The following is a 20108-nucleotide window of genomic DNA, read 5'->3' as shown; positions in this document are numbered from 1 at the left end:
CTGCGCCACAGCAAGCGCGATCGCGTGCGCGTGCGAGTTTCAAATCGCCCTCCAAGGCGATGCGCGCGGCCAGGAGTGTCTCCTGGGAAGCACACTCGCTAACAATAAGTTCTCGGCGACAACGCGCTTCCGCGCGTTTAGCCGAGACCTAAAAAGAATGCTGACCTCATGGACATGTGTCCAACACTAAATAAGGCAGGGACAGGCTCAATTGCTGTGGTTTTCTGTGCCAAATGGAATTCCTGCAAATTAAATTGATAGGCTCAATGGATAATGCTAGGACAAATATAGCATGCCACAGTTCCCCTTTAAGTAACTAAGTAGTGATGCATTCTTTTCTCCATTGCCAAGTGGAGAATTCCACAAGATTCTCAAGAAAAAGAGTAAAAAAAGTAAATTCTAAATAAATTGTATGAGTTCAGGTTAATGTTTTTATGCTCCTTTCCGGAAGGCTTTGGCCAAAGTGCAAGTTAATGTTTTGAACGTTGCCCAGCTTCGATATAATAAATAGGTCACAGCTTGTGCAACACCTGATGAAAGCAGTGACTAAAGCTTGGAACATTGGGATTCATAATCTTGAAAGCTGACTTTTAATAAAAGATGCCGCTATTTGCACAGGATTTTCGTCTACACATATTGTAAATGTATACATCCGCCCTTCAAGTATCTCTCTGTGTTGCTGTGATGTTTAACATCCTTATAAAATAGCTCTGAGCACCTGGGGTTACAAGGACACCCTTACAGAACAAACCGTGGTAGTCAGATGTGGCTTAATTGACTGGAAAGGCATATGAGGAATTTTGGACATAAATGTATGGGGAAGCTTGCAGAAAGGGTGCACTGTCCACTCGATGCTGCTTTGCCCATTAAAGAAGCTCCATTACCACAGGCTTTATCAAGTTTTCTTTACCTTCGTGCTGTAAAACATCAATGCCTACCTCATTTTCTATCACCCTAATTCCTTCTAGAATCTACACCCACAAATCTTTATGCTGAAGCCCTGGATTACTTAACTAGAAATGTTCTCTCCCCTGCAAGTGTGCTAAGACACCCACTGAAAGATGTGTGGCCCAGGTCTTAACCCTTACTAAAACCCCGCCCCAGTCACCCTCCTTTTCAGAGCTCCTATAATTGACTTTTCCATTTGCAGCAATTAGGACACCCATTTTGACTGAAATCATCCAGTCTGGTTCCTTCATCTTAGATCCTCTGTTGTCCTTTAATGAGCCACTGTTCGAATCTATCATGTCTGCTTGGGTTAGGCAAACTCCTGCCCTGGCTTTGTACTGTAAAGTTGTTTGTCTTCCTCTTATGACCCAGGCAACTCATAATTTCTCTCCTCTCATCTCTCTCCTGGGAAACTAGGACCCTAGGACTCCGGTATTACAGGAGTTGATGCAGGTTTCTTACCTTTTCCGGACCACGTTAATGTACACTTTTTTAAGTAGGTCAGGGTGACTTTAAACCTTTAGATAACTTCTTAAGTCAATTCTTAAAACTGTGGCAGGTCTATGGACCCATCTACAGACTTTGTAGGCATGCTTAGTGGCTCTCTAAGGACCTTTCTAGATGCAAATTTGTAGAATGCTGAATTTATGGTTGTCTTCTCTTTGGTGAACAGTCTTCCTTGACCTTAAGTAATGTCGCACAGAGATACACCAGTGCTCATGCTTGGAATATACTATGACCTTGTCTTTTAGATTACAAATGAGGTTCAGAAGCTTTCCGGGGCTCAAGCCTTACTAGCATCACCAGCACTACTGGCTACAGGGCGCATGGCACCTTCGAGGGGTTCCAAGACCAGTAACAACCATTTTCTTCTTTATCCCTGACTTCTCCTATCAGGCCATTTTGAAACCTCCTCTCAGAGGATAGATGCCCAAGCAGAAGGAGAGCCTTTGCTCTCTATGTGGGGCTCCCCACCTTCAAAGCCAATTTGTCGAACTACCTGTCCATTTGCCCATGCTTCAAGTTGTCAGACAAAGGGCTGTAGCTACGAGTGGCCACTTTGCAGTGGGCTCCCTTTTTCTATACTCTGGGTTTCACTTAGTTTCTGATACAGGTATTGCCTAGTTGTTGTTTTTTTTTTTATATTTGATCCCGACTACTCCTGGCTGAGGAGCAACTCTTGTGCTGTGTTCTAAGTTTGATTTACAGTTCCACCGTTTGGCATGGAATCCACAATTCAGAGGAGTTGGGAGGTTGGTTGGCTTGTGCTGTGGGCACTTTAACAGCCTGTGGTAGTCTCACTGTTACAGATGGCTGTTCTGACATCAGGGTATTTTCTGGTTGCATCATTTTTTATTTTATTTTTTAAACTGTATGGTATATGAAACTGCACAATGAAACAACTCAGTGATGTGGTGAGCACTTATCAGTTCCTTAGGGTAGGTGTTGTTGGGATGCCTGGCTCACTTTGATGGAGCATGACCAGTTCTTTCACACCCAGCTGAATTGTCCCTAGCTGTAGCAATAATTGGCTATTGTGAGGGTTTTGTTCTGTTCCGTGTCGAGCATTGTGTGCACGCTGGGCTGGTTGCCTGCATGGATCCATATGCCGTGGCTGTTTGAGTTTCTACTCTGACCCTCCACCTTATGGTTTATTGATTTGGTATTGAAGCATGAGGTAAGGAATTTGATATCTTTGGTAACAGTGTGTTCGAGGCATATGGCATGCACACCACACACTATAGCATTAGATCACCATCTGGTGGTGGGCCCGGATGATTACACTTTGTTGTTGTCTTGGAAGAGTCTTTGTCTGTTGGGTGACTCCTCCCTTAGATCGTAGTGCGCATGGGCATCGACTCCATCCTCAGATTGTTTTTTTTCCGCCATCAGGCTCGGATGTGTTCATCATTTGGTCCCGTTACCGATCTCTTTTCGAACCCATAAATCAATCTACAACATCGACATCGTCTTCGACACTGATTCTGGTTACCCGCGTCGAAGAAAGGATACACTTCTCGATTCCAGCGTTCGTCGGGGCCGTCGGGCCCAACTGCGCCATTGGGCCTTTGGCTCATGGAAAGAACACCCTTCAAGAAGTGCCCTCAGTGTGGACACAAATTTCCCCACACTGGCCTTCATGAGGTTTGCAACCTGTGCTTGTCTCCAGGGCACGAGAGTCTTGACTGTAGGGCCTGCGCTTCATTCCAGTCCAAGAAAACCATCAGGGACCGTCAAGCTCGAAGAGCTATAGAGCAGCCATCGTCGTTGACACCAGACCTTATCATCGACAAGGCGCCGATCGAGGTAGACGCAGAAGAACAGCAAGAAGACGTCGCTTCCGAAGCAGAGGATTCAGCTTCCGGAGACGAGGATCGATCCGAAGATGACGATCTTCCAGCTGGTCAATAGGTTGTGAGTAAGAGCGTTGACCCTGTTCACCCCACCAAATCATGACAGGCTTCGGTTCCACCTCCACCTTCAGGTCCAGGTGCACACCGACCAAAACCGTCCACCGCCCCGCCTTCAGGCTCGGAAGCTAAGAGTACTAAAAAGCCTCCATTCGACTCGGGCTCGAGTCAGTCTGTCGGTCCCGAAAAGTAGACGGTACTAAAGCCAAAGTCAACACCGGCACCGAAACATCCATCAGTACCGAAAACAGGCAAACTGAAACCAAGTTTGGCGCCGAAAGAGGTTCCCAAAGTTACCAAACCGAAAACGACTCCGAAAAAAGCGGACCCGAAAACAGTTCCGATATCGAAACATGTTTCAGCTCCAAAGGCAGACGAATCTAGATACATGGGAACAAAAGCTTTGGATCCAAAAAGCACAGATCCAAAGAAAAGACAAGAAAAGCCTTCGGAACCAAAACCAAGAACCGTTCCAAAGATAATAGACACGGCAAAGTCTAAAACTTTCGGCCCCAAAACAGATAAATCGCAGCCGAAAAAGGATTTGCCATCGAAGAGCTTTTCCAGCCTGATGCAAGGCAAAAAACTCTTAAAATTCTTCCAAAGACTGGACAAGTATACACAGTGCCTGAAAAGAGGAAAATGGACTTTCCTAAACCAACCAGCCAGTTCCTCTTAAAAAGAATGTTCAAACTTCCCCCATAAGAATTCCTTCACCAGAAGTAGAAATGCCAGTAGATATCTCTCCTGTACATTCCCTAGCCAGTACACATAGCTTTATACCACAGCATGAGGACTATGGGGATACCTACTCACAAGAGGTAGAGAGTGAACATCAAATGGATGATATTAATGATCCAGATCAGTGGTTCCCAAACTTTTGACTCCTGAGGACCCCCATTGAGTCACCACTGGAAGCCGGGGACCTCCAAGCAATTTGTATGAGTTAGATTTCAAAATTAAAACAGTAATTCGAAAAAATACAAATGTGTGCACACAAAACAAATACTCAAAGTACTAAGGATTTGGGGGGCCAGATGTACGACCATTTCATTTAGCGCCTCGCAATTGGCGACACATTGCCAGTGGCAAATTGCGAGTCGCTAATTGAAATGTACAACAGTGTGTTTAACACTGTTTGGGATTCCCAATAGGGTCGCAAATTGTGAGGTTCATTAATATTAATGAGCCTCTCGCAATTTGCGAGCCCATTGGGAATGCCAGCCCTCCCAGGGATGGTGGCCTGCTGGGCTCTGCAGGCCACCATGTCTCGGACTGCTTTTAAATAAAGCAGTTTAAAAAAAATGCAGCCTGTTTACCATGCATTTAAAAAAAAAAAAAAATGAAACGTTTTCGTTTCATTTTCTAAGGGCAGGCAAAGGTCCCTGGGACCACTGCCTGCCCTTAAAAAATAATTTTGCATGCATTTGCAAAGGGGAAGGGGTCCCCTGGGGACCCCTTCCCATTTGCAAATTCATTACCATCTGCTTGAAGTAGGTGGTAATTGCGACTGTTTTGCGACTGCAAAACATTTGTACATGGTTTTGAGGCTCCCTATTTGGAAGGGAATGCCCCTTCCAAATAGCAAGTTGCAAAACCTATTTAGCGAGTCGCAAACAAATGGTGACTCGCGAAATAGGCTATGTACATGGCTCAATAGATGTTTGCATGCATAAACGGGTCTGCGAACCCGTTCACGCATATAAAAACAGATCGTACATCTGGCGCTTAGTATTTTATATTGAAGTAATAGCCCCTCTGTCACATGTATTACATTTGTTTGACAGCATCTCTCATACCATTGTAGGATGTCAGAGCACTTTACATCACACACATATAGAGACATTGAATCATACATGTAAATCAGTGTGAATATAAAATGTTTAAAGAGTGCTCGGTCTGGAAAAGCACAAACCCAGGATTCAGAACATGACACAGTGGCTAGCACTGACTTTAACATTCAAAATGTATTTCCCGCCAAATAAATCTTTTTAGCAGCATCAGGATAATGAATAACTGGGTAAAAATATAAGTTACTAACTGGTACCATGCAGTTTGCAAGCAGCTCTTTGACAGTTTATAGGTCCCTCTGCTAGATTACGATTGTCACTTATGAAGTGCACAGTAACAAAAGAATTGCTGTGATAAATGCATGATACACGTTCTTTGCAGTAGGCACATTAACCCTCTGTGCTACATTAGTTCAATCAAAGCTGCAACTGAACAAAACTCTCCTCAGCTCCAGCAGGTACATTAATCACTGGTATTCTCTTGACACTTTTATTGTTGCTGGAAAGCTGCTAATTATACAAGAAACGTTTCTGTGCTTTTAAAACTGTTAACTGCGGACCCCCTGGGAATGTGTCACGGACCCCTGGGGGTCCGCGGACCACAGTTTGGGAAACACTGATCCATATGATATGGCTGGGCCATCGGGTGACCCATGGGAAGACTATAATGCACCAGATGCACCAGATCTACCACAAGACAAGGCATGCCCGGCTAGGCCATCTCCCCCTGATGACACCATTGGGTTCACACAGCTCATTCATAGAGCAGCCACGTTCCATGGAGTAGACCTACATACAGATCCAATAGAAGAAGACTTTCTAATGGACACACTGTTATCTTCACATAAAACCACTACCACTTTGCCAATACTTAACGGAGTGGTAAGACACGCACCAGAAATATTTAAAGACCCAGTCAGAGCCAGTGTAATTAACCCTGGGCTAGAAAAGAAATACACTGACCCAGCATATATTAAAGGTCAGTTGCCACTAGACTCAATGGTAGTGTCAAATGCGAGAAAGAGAGCTAACTCGCAGACAACAGGGGATGCTCCACCCCCGATAAAGAGTCTAAGCTTTTGGACGCTTCAGGAAAACGCACCATCTCACAAGCAGCCACTATATGGAGGATTGCTAACACTCAAGCTCTGTTAGCGAGATATGACAGAACTCATTATGATGAGTTAGAGTCACTCATGCAACACTTGCCAGAACAATATAAGACTAGGGCTTCTGACCTAATACAGGAAGGCAAGATTATAACAAATACCTCCTTAAGATGCGCACTAGACACTGCAGACACAGCATCTAGATCAGTAAATACAGGGGTACTGTTGTGCAGACATGCATGGTTACGCATCTCTGGGTTCAAAACAGAAGTACAAGCCAGTATATTAAACCAACCATTTGACCAACAGCATATTTTCGGCCCAGCAGTGGACATTGCACTAGAAAAGATGAAAAAAGATACTGATAGGGCAAAATCAATGGGAGCCTTACAAACGCAAACCCATAGACCTTCCTTTTGTCGCTCCTCATATAGGGGCGCCTCTAAAGGTTTCCAAACTGATAACACCTCCTCTTCTTACAAAGCGCCCAACCAAACTTCACCCAGTAAGGGATATTATAGAAGAGGGTATAGAGGAAACAACAATAAGGGCAGAGGAAGAGGCAACAACAATCGTAACGCCTCTACCCCCAATAAGTGACTTCCCTCCCATCCCCCCAGACCATTCCACTCCTGTTGGGGGAGATTACAACAGTTCCTACCTGTCTGGAACTCCATCACCACAGACAGGTGGGCGAGGCAAATAATTCAGTCAGGTTATTGCCTGGAGCTTACTTCCATTCCTCCAACAATACCACCCAGACAGCGTCCCATGTCACAGGAACACCTCATACTATTAAGACAGGAGGTGGAATCTCTACTGCAAAAGAATGCAATTGAACCAGTCCCAAAACAGCTTCAAAACACAGGGGTTTACTCTCTTTATTTTCTCATACCCAATAAGGAGGGTCCCTCAGACCTATTCTAGATCTAAGACCCCTAAACCTGTACATACAATCAGACCACTTTCATATGGTCACACTACAAAAGGATCTACTGTTGCTAAAGAAAGGCGACTTCCTGGCCACACTAGACCTCAAGGATGCCTACTTTCACATTCCCATTCATCAATCTCAGAGAAAGTACTTACGCTTTGTACTCGAAGGCCAACACTACCAATTCAAATTACTCCCTTTCGGAGTAACTACAGCACCTCGAGTGTTCACAAAGTGCCTAGCAGTTGTAGCTGCACACTTAAGAAGGGATAACATTCATGTCTTCCCATATCTGGACGACTGGTTAATAAGATCAAAATCATACAACCAATGTGTGCAACACACGCATCAGACGATCTGTCTGCTGCACAAATTAGTGTTTACAGTAAATCAAAAAAAGTCACATCTCCAACCGTCCCTCTCTCTCTCAACTGTATCTAGGTGCCACAATAGATACTTCCAAGGCAATAGCAAACCCCATCCCAACAAGAATACAAAAATATGCACAATCTCATCAAAAGATTCCAGCCGCAACACTCACTACTGGCTCGAGTGTTCATGCAACTAATAGGAATGATGACATCTTGCATTTTCATAGTACCATACGCAAGACTACAAACGCGCCCCATACTAGAATGCTTAGCAAGTCAATGGAATCAGGCTCAGCAACAAATAACAGATCTAGTGGTGGAGGACGACCGGACATATCGCTCTCTGCAATGGTGGAACACCAAAAACCTTTCCAATGGCCGGCCGTTTATAGAGCCTGTTCCACAAATGATACTAACTACAGACGCATCTCACAGGATGGGGAGCGCATTTACAAAGACACACAGTACAAGGTACATGGACACTGCAACAAAAACGACTCCACATAAATCATCTGGAGTTACTAGCGATTTTTCTAGCTCTAAAATCGTTTCAACATTACCTGTCAAACAAAGCTGTACTAGTCCAGACGGACAGTATGACAGCAATGTACTACATTCAAAAGCCAGGAGGGACACACACCCTACAGCTCTCCCGGCTGGCGCAGAGCATATGGATGTGGGCTATTCCTCAAAACATTTTCCTGCTAGCAGAACATCTATCAGGAGTTCACAATCAAGTGGCAGATCTGTTAAGTCGTCAGAGACAACAGATACACGAATGGGAACTTCATCCTCAAGTTCTTCAGCCATTTTTTCAAATGTAGAGTCAACCAGAGATAGATCTGTTTGCTACGCATCACAACTCCAAATGCCCAAGCTTCGCTGCCAGATACCCACACCCATTTTCCAAAGGCAATGCGGTATGGATGAACTGGTCAAACAAATTTGCGTACGCCTCTCCACCTCTCCCACTAATTCCATTAGTGGTACGCAAGCTACAGCAACATTCTCTCACATTCATAGCACCAACGTGGGCAAGACAACCGTGGTACACCATGCTGCTAGACCTCTCAGCAGTACCACATCACAAATTAAAACTCTCCCCACATCTACTAACACGGAACCATGGAGAGAGAATGCATCCAGACCCAATGCAGCTCAATCTAGCGATCTGGCTCCTGAGGTCTTAGAATTCGGATATCTAAATTTACCCCCTCATTGCATGAATGTCATTAAAGAAGCAAGACGTCCTACCACTAGAGCATGCTATGCAGCAAAATGGAAAAGGTTTGTTGTGTATTGCACAAATAACGTCATCCCATTAGATATTTCCATACAAAACATCATATGCCATCTGTTACATCTGCAAAGATCTAACTTAGCGTACTCTTGTATCAGGTTACATCTCGCTGCTATAGCAGCATATCTCCAAAACAGACAACATTTGTCATTGTTTAGAGTACCTGCAATCAAAGCGTTTATGGAAGGACTCAAAAGAATAATTCCTCCCAGAATCCCACCCTCTCCGGTATGGAATTTAAATATTGTTCTCACCAGATTTATGGGTCCACCTTTTGAACCATTACATAAGTGTGAATTACAGTTTCTTACATGGAACGTTGCTTTTCTAGTGGCAATTACCTCACTGAGGAGAGTAAGTGAGATTCAGGCATTAACAATTCAAGAACCATTTATATAACTTCATCATAATAAACTGGTTCTTAAAACAAATCCAAAGTTTCTGCCAAAGGTCATTTCACCGTTCCACCTCAACCAATCGATTGAGTTGCCAGTATTTTTTTCCAACCCCAAACGGTTTCAGAAAGAGCTCTACATACATTAGATGTAAAAAGAGCACTTCTCTACTACATTGATAGGACAAAACCATTTCGGAAAAATTAAACAATTGTTTGTGTCCTTTTCACCCCCACATAAGGGCAATCCTATTTCTAAATCAGGCGTTGCAAGATGGATTGTTAAGTGCTTTCAGATTTGTTAGCAGAAAGCAAAACACACTCTATCCATTCCTCCTAGGGCTCATTCTACCCGTAAGTTAGGAGCATCTATGGCATTCCTAGGAAATATACCATTTGATGACATCTGTAAAGCAGCTACATGGTCTACTCCGCACACATTTACAAAACACTACTGTGTAGAAGTGCAGGCAAAACAACAAGCAAGTGTGGGCCAGGCTGTACTCAAGACATTATTTCAAACTACGGCAACAGATGCGGGTGGTCGCCACTACAAGAAAAAATGCTGTTCAATCTATGCTATAGTGTGCGGTCTGCAGCCCATATGCCTCGAACGGAAAATGCTACTTACCAGTATGCATATGTTCTTGGCATGTAGGGCTACACAACCACACACGCCCACCCGCCTCCCCGGCTACCTGTATCTGTTCCAGTATTATCTTATTTAGATATACAACACATGTACATCTTTATCTGTATTCATACAAACTCCATCATTTGCCCAGTGGCAAAAACAATCTGAGGATGGAGTCGATGCCCATGCGCACTACGATCTAAGAGAGGAGTCACCCAACAGACAAAGACTCTTCCAAGACAACAACATAGTGTAATCATCCGGGCCCACCACCAGATGGTGATCTAATACTATATTGTGTGGTTCTGCAGCCCTACATGCCAAGAACAGATGCATACTGGTAAGTAGCATTTTCCTTCTGGTGGATACTCTAGGTACCTGCTTATCCTCCTGCCTCCCTATTCTGTTGAGTGTTGTGTATGATTAATAATGTTCCAAGTTGGTTTTCTCTACCCTTCATTTTAGGACAGAAAGCAGCACCATGGCCCTGGGGTGGCACTATATATTGCTCTGTGAAGTCACATCTGGGGAAGTGCCAGTGTTGTGTTGGAGTTGTTTTGAACAAACAAGGGAACCCGCTAGGTAAGCAGGACCAGGGGTAATAGTTTTATCAGACAACAAGGGTCCTTGACAATTTCCTATAAAAAACTATGAATAATTATAGGCCACAATCTGCACTATAATGAAGGTGTCCAGCCGGACCCTGTTTAATAATCAAATGAGAGACAAAAGGGAAAATTCAAAACACACAAGATGACAGTGGGACACAATCCTGCATCCAGTACATATAACAACAAATTAAGACAAACCAATATTTACACAGGTAGGAAATTACTGAGGTATTTATATGAAATTTTGAGGCGCTAGTAGGTACACAAACATCAAAAATCAATCCAGCTGCGCTCATGTAGTACAACATAGATGGGTCACACAGTGGAGAACTAGTGTATAACTACATCAAGTGTCGACTGAGTTTTTGATCCTATTAGAGATAGAGGATCATCATCAGGACTGACATTGTATTGCCTGATATTGCAAGCCTGGACTCATGCAAGATGGCATAAGGTGGTCCAAGGCGGCTGGTGTCAGGAGAGTACTCCCGGTTGAAGGATCTCTGCTAGGAACGAATACCGAGAACGAATGGTATCCAGATGGCGATTGGTCAGCCGGTATTCGTGTAGGGGGCAATATACGACACAGTGGTCGAAACTGAGAGAGGGTACTAGGCATGAATTAGGATGCGGGGCAGGATCGCGATCCTGCCCCGCAGAGAACTTGATACCGCTGAATCATCAGGTTCAGCTTACTACCAGCGGTTCCTGCAGTCATTTTACTCCGCCTTTAATTGTTGTAGAATCGACCAGCGTGTCGGATTGAACCCTGATAATGGACACATGGGCTTCGGCTAGTAACTCACCATCCTGATAATATCCGGGTCTCGTCATTCACGCCTAGTACCCTCTCTCAGTTTCGACCACTGTGTCATATATTGTCCCCTAAACGAATACCGGCTGACCAATCGCCATCTGGAAACCATTCGATCTCGGTATTCGTTCCTAGCAGAGATCCTTCAACCGGGAGTACTCTCCTGACACCAGCCGCCTTGGACCACTTTATGCCATCTTGCATGAGTCCAGGCTTGCAATTTTAGGCAAAACAATGTCAGTCCTGATGATGATCCTCTATCTCTAATAGGATCGAAACGCCGTCGACACTTGATGTAGTTATACACTAGTTCTCCACTGTGTGGCCCATCTGTGTTGTACTACATGAGCGCAGCTAGATTGATTTTTGATGTTTGTGTACCTACTAGCGCCTCAAAATTTCATATAATTGCCTGAGTAATCTCCTACCCTTGTAAATATTGGTTTGTCTTAATTTGTTGTTATATGTACTGGATGCAGGATTGTGTCCCACTGTAATTTTGTGTGTTTTGAATTTTCCCTTATGTCTCTCATTTGATTATTAAACATGGTCCGGCTGGACACCCTCATTATAGTGCAGATTGTGGCCTATAATTATTCATAGTTTTTTATAGGAAATTGTCAAGGACCCTTGTTGTCTGATAAAAGTGTTGTGTTGGAGGCATGATGCGGCTTAATGGCAAAGAACAATTCTGTAAGCTTTTCTGGATTCAGCCCGACATTTCAGGCGATTCATTTGGTGAGGGTTCTGCAGTTAGATAGAGTATCCACTAGAAACATTTTTACAGAAGGCAAGCAATGTTTTATTTTACTCTGCAATATTAAAGTCTTAGAGACCAGTTCAGATGTAATGTTTTAATTTTTGTGGCTTTAGGACACTGCAGGGAGATCACAACGACCAAAGAGCCTTCAACTCATGGATAACAGACTAACTTTGCTACAGAATACCTCGTCTCAACAGTCAAGCTTGCAGAGCCCTCCCCCAATCACACCAAAAACACTACGAACTAACAGTAAGTCCTGTTGTGCAAAGTGTGATGCTCCTTTCAATTTAAGGAGATTCTTCAAGAGGATTCCATTTTTTCTATATTATTTAAACACTCATCTCATACTGGTGCATTAACATTCTCATTTTTAAGTTTGTTGGTCTTTTAGTCGCATAACAAGTACATCAGTTGGCAGCATAGTATCACAATAGTCATAGCTATGTAATGAAAATGTAATGAAATGATAATTTGTAACACGCACTAATACCCAAGGGTGAAAGAAGATTAAGACTAAGTGGTACATAAAAAATTCACTTCACTTTCCGAAAACCTTTGTACACGTTTGACCAAGTTCCTTTTCTCTTTGGGGTACAGAGAGAACATTGTAATGCTAACTGCAAATAAGTACCATATTCTTTCTGTTAGGTTTTTAATTAGCAAATGTGTCCTCGTTTATTGGAGAAAATCAAAGGCCATTGAGCCTCCACGCCCTTATCTTCAGTATTGAAGAATAGATGTGTTCTCACACTGGGGTTTATCAAACTTCTATATAAAGTTGCTGAATGCATATGCCATATTAATTTCGAATTATCAGTATTCAAGCAAATAACTTTATTTTTTTTTAAATTAGAACAAAAGTGTGTATCAGTTCTCTAGTGATTCCACTCATATCTCAGATAAGCGCTTTCAACTGGGCTATGAAAGTTAATTCCAACCTAAACTGTGTTAAAGACACAGTATCTGTTCTGTTGGATGGTATTGCCCCATTGAAGAAATGCAAGGACTCATTAAGCCACCTGGTTCTCAATAAGACTAAGAGCTCTAAACAAGAGAATTGGGAACACACTTGACTGTCAGGGAACGGGGTAAGGTGATGAAATATACAAAAAAGATGACAAAACAATGTTAGGGTTTTCACACACTAAAAATATTTTCATAGAACTTACCTCCCCGCCAACAGTGTGAGTAGGATATATCACATGTGTTGGAACTGGCCTTGTGGCGTGGTCCCACTCCTCACGCATGGCGGGCCCTGGACGACATCGCCCCCTGTCCCTCGGGCTGAAGATACCCCCTCCAACCTTCACGAGAGCCGCCACTCCTGGCGACCCCGGTTCTCCCCCCACCAGAACATGGCGACCCCTACTCGCCCCACGCTGCTGGTCCCTATCCCGGGCCACCCTCTCAGGCCCCGACTCCATCTTGGGCGTTCCCCGTCCGGGTCCCGTGGCTCCGGCCCGACCTCGGCCGCGGCCCCAACAAAGCCCCGACATCGAGGCACCAAGATCCAACCAGGTGGTAAAACGGCCACTTGACGGATCAAGGAGGAGGGGAGTTTCGATGGCCCTCCAGCCGTCCCCGGATGCCTGGTTTCGATCGCCCTCCGGCCTCCCTGGGCGCTGGCTCCACCCTCCTGCTGGGTGTCTGGACACTCTCATCCCAGCCCCTCTGACCCCCAGGTGCGAGGGTCCGGACATCAAAGGACTCCAGACCTATATCTGGGGCAGCCCTGGAATGGGTCTGTAGTTGTATCCTGGAGTAGAGAGACCCGAGACAAAGTCACCTACTTCGAACCCTGAAACCCTCTTAGAGCCCTGCTGGCGCTCCCGCGGCCCAACCTCGCTGAAACCATCCTTGGAGCCCTGCTGGCGCTGCCGCGGCCCAACCTCGCTGAAACCATCCTTGGAGCCCTGCTGGCGCTGCAGCGGCCCAACCTCGCTGAAACCATCTTTGGAGCCCTGCTGAAGCTGCCGCGGCCCAACCTTGCTGAAACCATCTTCGGAGCCCTGCTGGCGCTGCCGTGGCCCGACCCTGAGAAACCCCCCAGCTCGAGGATTGAGAGCTGAGCGTAGGGTATCCCTGTACCAGGAAGGTACCAAGACTGTCCCGCTACCCCCTTACCGCAGTTACTATAGACCTTAAGGATCCCTCGATCTATTTGTACTGTATTGTTGAGATAACCTGCCTTGATTGCTGATAAAGACGTTAAGACCTATCCTTGTGTGGTGTCCATCTGTGGTGGTGTGAGTGCTCGCCTGTACGATCCTAGGAGAGGAACCTCGCCAGGAGGCCTCTCGACCGCGCTCGGCCAGTTCTAGAAGGAGAGATGGGTCTCGGGGTGGTCGGCCATACAGCCTCTGCCTCCCCCCTAAGATCGCCTTTCTAACATTGGTGGCAGGCGGTGCGATCCAAGCCAACGCAGATCGTACAGAGAGTGACTCGCCCACTACTGACAGAAACACACTACGACCATGACTACCAAGGAAACCAGACCGACCGCAGAGTTCCAGAAGGAGTAAGATGGGATGAGAACCTGTCTTTTTTGCCGCATATTCAACAGCTCACCGCTGGCTGCTTGCACAAACTCAGAAATTTGCGGAAATTTCTGCCTCTGCTACCTGTCGAATGTCGGAAAACGGTTGTTCACGCAACAATCACATCTCAACTTGACTATTCTAACGGCCTCTATCTTGGTTTGCCCAAATATGCGGTAAAACGCTTACAGATCGTGCAGAATGCAGCTGCGAGATTGATAAAACGTGTCCCTTTCAGGCAGCACATCTCTCCGCATCTGCACGAGCTGCATTGGCTGCCAGTGGCTAGCAGAATTAAGTTTAAGGTGCTTACCCTTGCCTTCAGAGCGCTAAAAGGCAAGTGTCCCAACTATCTAAAACTCCGACTCCCCCGCTACCTCCAAAAACGAGAGCTGCGCTCCAACTCCCTGCTCAAGCTAACTGTACCGCGTGTGAGGAAAGCTAGACTTGGAGGCAGGTCCTTCTCGGCCGGCACGGCGAAACTGTGGAATACCCTACCCCCTGCCATCCAATCCGCCACAACAGAAGCCAGTTTTAGGAAGCTCCTAAAAACCTGGCTTTTTATGCAATAATCCTCTCTTCCTCCCGACGGTTCGCTCCTTGCTGTAGGTTTCGCTAGCGCCGAGACACCTCTCCAGAGGTAGCTGTTCGCGCTTTATAAGCATCAGTATTATTATTATTATTAACGGTTGGAGGACTACAACCGCAAAGAATTGAAACAATTCTGCAAGGACCTGGGCATCGCTACCACTGGGCTAAACACCAAGGACGATTTCAAGCAGGCCTTACAAACATGGGTAGACACAGGAGCGATGCCACCTGAGAACGAAGATATCACGACCTCTGATATGCACCCGGAAGCCATCACAACCCCAGCGGAGGAAAGAAATACCAACCTAAACACGGGCCTCTCCCACGAAGACGCCGGAGAGCTAGAAAAGAGCCGGCTCCACGAATTGGAGCTGGCCCGACTCCGTCTGGATGGAGAACTACAGCTGGCCGAGAAAAAGATAGCCCTTGAGCAATTACGGCTGCAAGGGGACCTAGAGGAGAAACGAAGGCAGAGGGACTTAGAGGAGAAGAGGCTCGCGTACGAGCACGAGCGTGGTTTAAAAGAACTTGAGGCCAAAAACGGGGAGGCCAGCGCCTCCGGGAACCGGGGCCCACCTCCTCCTGCAGTCACCAAGGTCCACATCCCCAAGGAAGTCGTCAGAGAGTACTATAAAAACGACGACATCCAACAATGGTTTAAGGCCTACGAGTTAGCCATGACCTCGCACCGGGTGTCGCAAAAAGACTGGGGTGCCGGGTTGTGGGGGAGGTTCGTCAACGAGGGGAGAGACGCCCTGCTACAGCTCCCCGACGCCGAGATGACCTCTTACGAACACATGAAAGCCGCCCTCCTTACTCGCTATGGACTCACCCCCGAGATGTACCGGCAGCGATTCCGAGACTGTAAGAGAATCCCCGGTACTACCTGGGTGGAGTATGTGAACTTCTATAGTAGAGCCTTAGAGGGGTGGATCAAAGGCAGCCAAGTCACCACCTACGAGCAGCTGTACCACCTCATTGTATGGGAGCACCTCTCCAACAACTGTTTTGTCGAACTCAGGCAGCATCTCCTCGACAGCAAACTGACGGAGCCTCGTAAACTCGCCATCGAAGCCGATCGATGGGAGAGCACCCGGGTCTCCCGGAACTCGATGGGAGACCAAGGCCGAGCCCCCCAGGGATCCCACCATCCCCGAGGCGGCGGAGGAGGCCAGAACAGGAACCGGGACGCCCCCGCGGTGCCTCCCCCGACCAACACTTTGCCCTCCCTGGCCAGAAGAGGGGCCCCCCCAGCACAGCCGGGGCCCCGCTCGAACGTCATCTGCCACAAATGCCAGCGACCCGGTCATTATGCCAATGACCCCAACTGCCCAATGAACCAGCGATCCAGCACCACCGGTCCGCTAAACCGCCAGATCGCGGCCGCCTCCCTGGGAGAGGAAAGGGGCGAAGAAGAGAAATATGACGAAGACCAGACCGAGTGGGAGCCCGCCGCCATGTCCCTGGTATGTCTGGGCGAAAGAGACATGGTCCCCCGGGCCCGATCCCGGCCAACACTCAGAAGTACAGCCAGTGGGTCACCATTAATGGACACCGGGCCGAAGCCCTCCGCGACACGGGAGCCAGCGTGACGCCCGTCCGTTGCCACCTGGTGACCTCGGACCAAATCCTACCCAATGTACTGTGCCCAGTATGGTCCGCGGACAATTCAGAGAGCCTGTGCCAGATGGCCTGCATCCCCTTTGAGTGGGGGGGGAGTGTCGGGCATGCTGAAAGTGACCGTACGGGACGATGCCCCCGTAGACTGCCTCCTCGGGAACGACCTGGAGAATTCCCCCTGGGCCGACGTCGAGCGGAGAGAGCATCTGGGGATGCTAGGCCTCCCTGAGTGGGTCTGCGCGACAACCCGATCCATGGCCGCCCGAGCCGCCAACCCAACGGAAGAACCAGAGTGGCTCGAGCCTCCACCTCCCGCCGTCTCCGAAGACACCGACCCTGAGCCCAGTCCACTGGGGCCCAGCTGTGAAGAAATTGCCCCGCTCAGCGACCTCCCGGAACTGGCCCAATGGCGCCAAGAAGGTGGCCCCACACGAGAGCAGTTCCGTCAAGAACAGAAAACGTTTCCCTCCCTCGAGGGGATCCGACAGCAAGCCGCCGCTCAAAGCACCGGAGACCCCTCAGGGTCCCACTGGGTCTATTGGGGCAACGATCTCCTCTACAGTGAGCAGAAGATTGCCGAGCTGGGGGCCAGCCGGGTACTGGTGGTCCCCCTCCGGTTCAGAGACTTCCTCCTGAATCTGGCACACGATGTGCCCCTCGCCGGGCACCTGGGGCAGGACAAGACGTACAGCCGCCTGGTGACCCATTTCTACTGGCCCAAGATGAGGAATGATGTAAGCAATCACTGCCGGACTTGCCCCACCTGCCAAGCTAGTTGGAAGAGCGGCGGAAAGCTCAAGGTCCCCCTGCAACCATTTCCAGTCGTCAACACTCCCTTCGAGTGGGTGGGGATCGACATCGTGGGACCCATGGAACCCCGAACATCTCAAGGTCACCGTTTCATCCTCGTCCTGGTGGACCATGCCACCCGTTATCCCGAAGCCATCCCTCTCCGGACCGTGCCGGCTCCCGGGTGGGCTTCCCCCGATAGGTCGTCAGTGACTGGGGTACGAACTTCATTTCCCGCTACATGAAGTCCCTGTGGCAACAATGCGGGGTCACGTACAGATTTACGACCCCCTATCACCCCCAAGGGAATGGACTGGTGGAATGCTTCAATCGAACCCTCAAGGGGATGATCATGGGCCTGGAAGAGCCCTTACGACGCCAATGGGACGTGTTGCTGCCCTGCCTCCTCTTCGCCTATCGGGAAGTCCCTCAGAAGTCCCTGGGGTTCAGCCCCTTCGAACTATTGTACGGGCACCCCGTCTGGGGTCCCCTAAGCCTGGTCAATGAAGGCTGGGCGGTGACCGCCCAAGATGCTCCCCCCGACGTATACCGGTACCTCCTGACCCTCCGAAACCAGACTCGGCGGTTCTGGGAACTTGCCAAAAACAACCTCGAGCTCAGCCAAGAAGACATGAAACGCTGGTATGATCAAAACGCCTCTTCCATTGAGTTCGAGCCGGGCCAACAGGTATGGGTCATGTCCCCGGTCAAACCATGTGCCCTCCAGGACAAGTGGACTGGGCCCTTCAAAGTGGTGGAGCGCAAGAGCCCCGTCACATACCTGGTGGACATGGAGTCCCCCAGGAACCCCCTCCGGGTCCTCCACGACAACAGGCTCAAACCTCACTTTGTCCGATCGGAACTTAGCCTCCTGATGGCTACAGACAGTGGGGCCGAAGACGACTCCGAGCCCCTACCGGTCCTCCTGAACGCCTCTGAGAAAGACGGCTCCGTGGAGGGAGTCAACCTCTCCTCCGCCCTGACCCCAGAACAACGCCGAGACTGCCAATAGCTGTTGGGACAATTTGCAGACTTGTTTTCTCTCACCCCCGGAGTCACCCCGTGGTGCGTCCACGATGTCGGCACCGGGGACAGCCCGCCTGTGCGGCACCGGGCCTACCGAGTTCCCGATCGAGTTCGGACCTGCATTCAATCAGAAGTGTCCAAGATGCTGGCTCTGGGGGTGGTCGAACCCTCTGACAGTCAGTGGGCCAACCCTGTCGTCCTGTTCCCCAAGGCCGCCGCCCCTGGCGCTGCTCCCGAACTAAGGTTTTGTGTAGACTACCGGGGATTGAACGCCGTCACCCGGACGGAAGCCCACCCCATTCCCCGGGCTGATGAACTGATCGACCGCCTGGGGGCGGCCCGCTACCTAAGCACCTTCGACCTAACCTCCGACTACTGGCAAATCGGACTCACACCAGGCGCCCAAGAGCGCTCCGCTTTCTCAACCCCCGATGGCCACTACCACTTCAGGGTGATGCCCTTCGTGAGGAAAAACGCCCCTGCAACGTGCCAGAAACTGGTAAATAAGGTGTTGGCGGGGCTAGAAGAGTTCAGTGCCGCATATCTGGACGATATCGCGGTGTACAGCCTTCACTGGGCTGAACACCTCCAACACCTCTGGGAGGTCTTGGCGGCCCTCCGCCGGGCCGGATTGACCATAAAAGCAAGCAAATGCCAGATCTGCCAAGGTTCCGTGACCTATCTGGGACACCAAGTGGGCAGCGGCCAGGTGGCCCCCCTCCAACCCAAGATCGACGCCATCCTGGCCTGGGAGCCCCCTGTCACCCAGACAGCGGTCCAAGCCTTTCTGGGGCTCACTGGGTATTACCGGCGCTTTGTAAAGAATTATGGCAGTATTGTGGGCCCCCTCACTGAACTCACTTCCAAGAAGCAGCCACAGAAGGTACACTGGACACCCGAGTGTCAGGCCGCATTTGAGACCCTAAAGACAGCCATGTGTACCGCCCCCGTGCTCCAAGCCCCCGATTACAGCCGGGAATTTGTAGTCCAAACAGATGCCTCCGAGCATGGTGTCGGGGCAGTCCTGTCCCAAATCAACGCCGAAGGAATTGATCAGGTGGTGGCCTTCATCAGCCGGCGTCTGCTGGCCTGAGAGCAGCGCTGGAGCACCATTGAACGAGAGGCCTTCGCCGTGGTGTGGGCCCTCAAGAAACTCCGCCCTTACCTCTTCGGCACCCATTTCCGGGTGCAAACTGACCACTGGCCCCTGCGGTGTCTGATGCAGATGTGAGGGGAGAACCCGAAGTTGCTACGTTGGTCCATCTCCCTACAAGGGATGGACTTCACTGTGGAGCATCGCCTCGGCAGCGACCACGCCAACGCCGACGGCCTGTCCATCTTCTTGCGCCTTGGCGAGGAGAACCCCCAAGAAGATGGGTGACTCTCCCTTCCTTCAGCTGGGGGGGACCTGTGTTGGAACCGGCCTCGTGGCGTGGTCCCACTCCTCCCGCATGGCGGGCCCTGGA

The 20108-nt window shown here is 48.7% G+C and overlaps 1 protein-coding gene across 1 annotated transcript in view; it reads left to right on the top strand.

Annotated features, from left to right (window-relative positions):
- Positions 1-20108, top strand: part of DOCK5 (dedicator of cytokinesis 5) — a 581227-nt gene that overhangs the window by 506136 nt on the left and 54983 nt on the right. The window contains exon 44 of the mRNA XM_086942489.1: positions 12190-12328. Within this exon, the coding sequence (XP_086798615.1) occupies positions 12190-12328 (139 nt within the window). The remainder of the gene's footprint in view (positions 1-12189; positions 12329-20108) is intronic.

The sequence above is a fragment of the Lissotriton vulgaris genome, chromosome 11 (assembly GCF_964263255.1).
Source record: "Lissotriton vulgaris chromosome 11, aLisVul1.2, whole genome shotgun sequence".
Lineage (NCBI taxonomy): Eukaryota > Metazoa > Chordata > Amphibia > Caudata > Salamandridae > Lissotriton > Lissotriton vulgaris.
This window is presented reverse-complemented; position numbering and strand designations above follow the sequence as displayed.